At 42.8% G+C, this 6396-nt stretch overlaps 1 protein-coding gene across 5 annotated transcripts in view; it reads left to right on the forward strand.

The window, feature by feature from the left end:
* Positions 1 to 6396, forward strand: part of Sfi1 (SFI1 centrin binding protein) — a 71305-nt gene that overhangs the window by 29606 nt on the left and 35303 nt on the right. For all 5 annotated transcript variants that reach the window (XR_003845001.1, XM_021210268.2, XM_029545058.1 and 2 more), the window contains one exon: positions 1528 to 1645. Coding sequence is in view for 4 of the 5 variants with exons in the window: in XM_021210268.2 (XP_021065927.1) it covers positions 1528 to 1645 (118 nt within the window). In the remaining variant the exon portion in view is untranslated. The remainder of the gene's footprint in view (positions 1 to 1527; positions 1646 to 6396) is intronic.

Genomic DNA, 6396 nt, shown 5'->3' on the forward strand with positions numbered 1-6396 from the left:
TTTTTTTTAAGATTTATTTATTTATTATATGTAAGTACACTGTAGCTGTCTTCAGATACTCCAGAAGAGGGCGTCAGATCTTGTTATGGATGGTTGTGAGCCACCATGTGGTTTCTGGGATTTGAACTCTGCACCTTCAGAAGAGCAGTCGGGTGCTCTTACCCGCTGAGCCATCCTGCTGAGCCATCTCACCAGCCCGGGTTTTATTTTTTGAAACAGGGTTTCTCTGTATAACCCTCACTGTCTTGGAGTTCACTCTGTAGACCAGGCTGCCTTGAACTCATAGAGATCCACCTGCCTCTGCCTCCAGAGTGCTAGGATTAAAGGTGTGTGCCATCACCTTCCTGGTTTCATAGATTGTTTTCTATTGTAAGTGATGTGCATTTTCTTGGTGATGTATCTCCTGCTGCCTTCCTCGTCATTTGTAATTATAATGGATATGGCTGAACGTTTTGTAGTAGAAAGGAAAGTCAATTGATTTTTTTAAAGGTATAAGATTGTTTCCATGGTTGGGAAAATGGGTGTCACTGAACTGCTTTGCAAGGCAAGCATGAGGACCACCTCCACTCCTTGCATGGGGAAGTGGAGGCAGGAGGATTCCTGTGGCTCCTGGCTTAACTAATCTAGTTTAATTGCTCAGCTCCAAGTTTACTGAGATGCCCTGTCTTGAAAAATAAGGTCAGGTGTGGTAGTGCACACCTCTAATCCCAGCACTTTGGGAGACAGAGGTAAGCGGATTCTATGAGTTTGAGGGTAGCCTGGTCTACCCTCCTAGAAGGGGTTCCAAACCTGCCAGGCTACATAGAGCCTTGGTCTCAAAGAAACAGAAGGAGGAGGTGGCAGGGGTGCCACACAGTGGCCAGAGTGCAGGTTACCTTTAAAAGTTTGTTAATATCTCCACTTGTCACTTGAGCTGTCTTGAATCTGTTCATTTTGTAACACTACACAGTATTGCCAGCAGAGGGCACTTGGAGGCTGGAGAACAGATAAGGACTTTGAAGATGGGCTAAGTACAGAAAGTCCTTGAGCTGGTATTATAACACAAAATAATATATTCCTCGCACCCTTTAAATGTTTTCTTACATTTGTGTGCTTGTTTAAATGTGTGAGGCTCCTGTGTACCATGTACGCTCGTGTGAGGTCAGAAGACAGCCTGCAGGAGTCACTTCTCTTCTCTGGTGTGGGCTGAGAGATTGAACTCAGACCACCAGGACTGGCAGCAAACCCCTTAATCACTGAGCCGTCTCACTGGCCCCCTCTACCTGTTTTTTTTTTTTTTCAGATTTTATTTTCAGTTATGTTTATGTGTCTATATCCGTGTGTAGAAATGTGCAGGTGCCTGTAGAGGCCAAAAGAAAGGCATTGGATCCATCCAGGAGCTGGAGTCACAGGTGGTTATGAGCTGCCCAGTGTGCGTGCTGGGACTGAACTGGACCTGTGCAAGAAGAGTAAATGCTCTTAACTGCTGAGCCATTCCTCCAATCCAGTTTCTTCCTTTTTATAAAGATATGTCTTTGATGTCTCTAGATACGAAGCAGAAGATGCGCCAAGCCTGGAAGTCCTGGTTGATATACATGGTTGCTCGTAGGACCAAACTTCACATGAAGACCACTGCTCTAGAGTTTAGGAGGCAGAGTGTCTTATGGTAAGTGAGTGGGGAACTACAGGTCAGCAAACATCGTTTTACCTCAGCATTGATATGATGCTTTAATTCACTCATCTCAGCACAGTGCTTAGAACACAGTTGATACCTATAAATAGCCATTGATAACAATCAACTGTAATATTGAGGTTTTATATAATCATAATTAATTCTAATTAAGTGCTTACAATGTTCTAAGCCTTGTTAACTTTGTGTATATAGTTTTTGGGGGTAGGGATGTGAGCTGGCTATCTTATGTCAACTTGACACAAGCGAGGACTAGTTATCTGAAAGGAGGGGTCTCAGTTGAGTAAACACTACCATAAGATTGGGCTGTAGACAAGCTTGTAGGGCACTTTCTCAATTAACGGCTGGTGGAGGCGGGCCCAGCTCATTGTAGGTGGTGCCATCCCTGGGCTGGTGTTCCTGGCTTCAATAAGAAAGCAGGCTTTGCAGGCCATGAGGAACAAACCAGTAAGCAGCACCCTCAGAGGTCTCTGCATCAGCTCCTGCCTCCATGCTTCTTTTCTGTTTGAGTTCCTGTCCTGACTTCCTTCATTGATGAACCATGATATGGATATGTAAGCCAAATAAACCCTTAACTTTACAAGTTGCTTTGGTCATAGTGTTTCACCACAGCAACAGAAATACCAATTAGGATGGTGGTACAGGGGAGTGAATGTAGGGTCTATCACATGGTTGATAAATATTCCACCATTGAACTATGTCCTTAGCTGTCTTTTTTTTTTTTTTCTTTGTAGACCAGGCTGGCTTTGAACTCACAAACTTCTGCCTGTCTCTCCTTGTCTCTTGGGTGCTGGGATTAAACAAAATTGCACCATGCCCAGATCCCCAGCTATCTTTTTACTTTTTATTTTGTATATTCTGGCCTTGAATTTTCTCTGTAGTCCAAGCTTGTTAGTGTTTGGCCTTTGGCTCTCTTGACTTAGCCAAATAGTTGGGGTATTTCATTTAATTCTTGGCATAAAATATAAGTACATTACTATATACATCATCATTTACAGGAAGGCTTAGAAAAGTTGAAGGACTTGTCTGAATTCTTATAAATTTGTCATTGGAAAAAAAATGAGGGCTCACTCTCTGCTGCTCTGTATGGCATTTCACAAGGGCTCACTGTCCACTGCAGCAACAATACTGCATATCACCAGGGCTCGCTGTCCACTACAGCAACTATACTGCATCTTACCAGAGCTCACTTTCCACTGGAGCCACTGCTCTGCATCTCACCAGGGCTCACTGTCTACTGTAGCCACTGCTCTGCATCTCACCAGGGCTCACTGTCCACTGCAGCCACTGCTCTGNCTGCAGCCACTGCTCTGCATCTCACCAGGGCTCACTGTCCACTGCAGCCACTGCTCTGCATCTCACCAGGGCTCACTGTCCACTGCAGCCACTGCACTGTATCTCACCAGCATTGCACACACAGGACAAAGTTGTCAAAGACCAGCTTTGACATTCAGGGTAAACTGAGGCAGGGTGTAGAGTTGGCAGTTGACTGGAGCCAGTGAGAATGCTCCCTGGGAGGCCATTGAAGAGTTCCTTTGGGGGCCATACAAGGTCGGTGAAAAAAGAAAGAAAAAGAAAAGGGGGAAAGAATCTCTCTCTCTCACACACACACACACACACACACACACACACAACTAGATGAATGAAGCAAACTTAACAAAGTTCCAATGAGCAAGCTCCAACTACTTTACATATATATATATATATATATATATATATATATATATGTATATATGTGTATATATGTGTGTGTGTGTATACATACATACATACATACATACATACTTGATGTGATGGATGGAGCAAAGTTCCAACAACTTCACACACATACACACAGTCACACATTGAGTGAATGGAGCAAAGCTCCAACAAGCAGGCTCCAACTTTATTTTTTCTCCCATAGCTTATATATCCCAGCAAAACCTTTTAAACAATATAAAATTACAATGTGATTACATTCTATTTTTCCTCTAGTGAATGATTATGAAAAAGCAGTGTGTTCCTTAATATCTTTACATGAAAAACATTATGTAGTACATGTAAAAAAAGAAAAGAAAACAAATTATTCCCAAGAACCCACATACATGTGTAAGTAAGCAACTTACAGATTAACAAAGTAGCAAGCAGGATAATTTTCTCAGCCAGCTTCTCTTACTGGCAGGCAGCAATTTGTGGTACAAAGAAAGGATCAGTTGTCTTATTATTTATCTTAAAAAGGAATCTGAAGGCAAAAATGAGTACAAGAAGTTAATTGTCACCTTGATCTTGCCTTAGCCAGTGCTAGTCAGCCTGCCATTGTTCTTATCCTCTGACCTTTAACAATCCCTAGCTCAACTGGGAAGAGTGTTCCCTAAGGTTTTCTACATCAGAGCCACTAACAAAAACATCTCAACCTAGCTTCACCAACAATCTGTTTTTCCAAATGCTTTCTAAGGGTGGTGGTCATTGCTAACAAGCTACATCTCTAAGTTCTTTCCAAGGGTGGTAATTAATCAATATATTACAGCAGCAGTGCTTGAGAAAGATCAAGTTCTGTTATTGTGAGTGCCAGAGATACTGCTCAGTGAGGGGCTGGAAGCCCCCATAGAGTTTTTGTACAATTCTTAGATTAAGACGACGACAGAACAAAACTCCACAGCCGCATGGAGTCTTCAGGACACATAGTCCTGTGGTCCTCGGGTTCTGCCTCTCCAAGGCACCCCATCATAGCCGTGCTAACCAGTGGGCAGAATTCCATGCGTTCTAAAGCCATTGGTTGTTCCTTCTGCATGACCCTTGACACAAAGTCTACTTTGAATCTCTTGATACATGTAACAAAACCTTTTTATAACTGGTTCTGTGCTATGCCCCTTGTGATTCTCTGGGTTCTGACTGTCAGCACTACACAAGCTCAGGAGAGTACAGCCTGCTGCTTTACAGCTTTACTTACTTAGATCTGAATCCATGATCCAGCGTGTGTCATTGGGCTATTTTGCCTCTCTGTACTTGGGGTCTCATGCCTGCGAAGCAAACACATTATCATCTGAGCCATCTCCCCAGCTTAAGAAATTATTCAAGTAAAAATAAGTTATTTAAAGTGTATTTAGGTATTGTTTTAAAATGTTTAATTAGTGTGCAGTTCTATCTGAGTCTGTTTTTGTATTATGGGTTCATTAACTCTGTATTTTTATTGAGGAATTAATGTTCTGGTACTGTTTGGGTGTTGAACACTATGTTCATAATTTCCAAGTACTTAAAGAGAAGAAGAACGCAAATAGCTGTAGATGTGGAAGGGAGCACTGGTCTAGGAAGGGAAGGTATTTGTGAGTAGTGACAAAGCCAAGCAAGTTGTTTGTTTGTTTCTTTTAGTGGGTAGAGATGACTGACTTAGTTTCTCTCCATAGCTACTTTTTTTTTAGGTCTATTTTTATTTTATGTGTGTGAGTATTTTGCCTACATGTATGTTTGCATACCACTGTGTGTGCCTGGTGCCTGTAGAGGCCAGAAGAGGGCACTGGATCCTCTGGGACTGAAGTTCCATATGCTTGTGAGCCAACAAGGGGGTGCTGGGATTCAAACCTGGGTCCTTTGGTGGAGTAGCCATGGATATGAACCTCTGAGCCTTCTCTGAAGCCATGCAGGTTGTTTCTTACAGTAGAGAGTTGTTGTTCCTCCCTGCTGTTTTCCAACCAAAAATAAGAAACTAGCTAAGAGGAGGAGGCTGCAGTGGGGGTAAGGAAGGAGAGCTCCTGCAAGCTTGGAAACCTGAAAGCCATTGTTCTTTGTGTTCAGATGTTCCCATGACCTCTGAGTTTTAAATGTTGGCAGCTCCTGTTTTTGAAAACTGAATAGTGGAGGCAGAGAAGCAGGGCATGTCTGTGGTGCTGTGGGGCTGGACCTGTTGCTCAGTAGAGAGCCTGCCTGACATTCACATGGCCCTGAGTTCATTTCCAGGACTGCAAACAAACCAGCAAATGGGTGAATGATAATTTATAGTGCTTAAGTCTCCATCTGACAGTATAGTTCCTGGCCCTTAAATAAATCAATAAATCAATAAATAAACAAATAATTCAATCCACCTGTTTGTTTATTCTTGTTTGTTTTTTTTTCCAAGACAGTTTCTTTTGTGTAACAGCCCTGGCTGTCCTAAAACTTACTTTGTAGACCAGGGTATCCTGGAATTCACAGAAACTTGCCTGCCTCTGCCTCCTGAGTGCCAGGATTAAAGTCATGTACCACCACTGCCTGGTTAGTAGCCTTTACTATTTTTTTTTCCCCAAGATAGGGTTTCTCTGTATAGCCCTGGCTGTCCTGGAACTCACTTTGTAGACCAGGCCGGCCTCGAACTCAGAAATCCACCTGTCTCTGCCTCCCAAGTGCTGGGATTAAAGGAGTGCGCCACCACCGCCCGGCTCCAGCAGCCTTTACTATTTTTAAATTACAATTTATTTAGTGTGTGAGAAAGAGACGATGTGTGTGGAGATGACCTGTGGAAGTCAGTTTTCTCCGTCTACCACGTGAGTCCCAGGGATTGATCTCTGGTTGTCAGACTTGGTGACATGAGCATATGTACCCACCGAGCGGTCTTTCTGTTCCATGACTGCAGATTGACTTTTGCTTTTCTTTTCTTTTTTTTTTTTTTTTAAGATTTATTTATTTATTATATGTAAGTACATTGTAGCTGTCTTCAGACACTCCAGAAGTGGGCGTCAGATCTTGTTAAGGATGGTTGTGAGCCACCATGTGGT

The sequence above is a fragment of the Mus pahari genome, chromosome 13 (assembly GCF_900095145.1).
Source record: "Mus pahari chromosome 13, PAHARI_EIJ_v1.1, whole genome shotgun sequence".
NCBI lineage: Eukaryota > Metazoa > Chordata > Mammalia > Rodentia > Muridae > Mus > Mus pahari.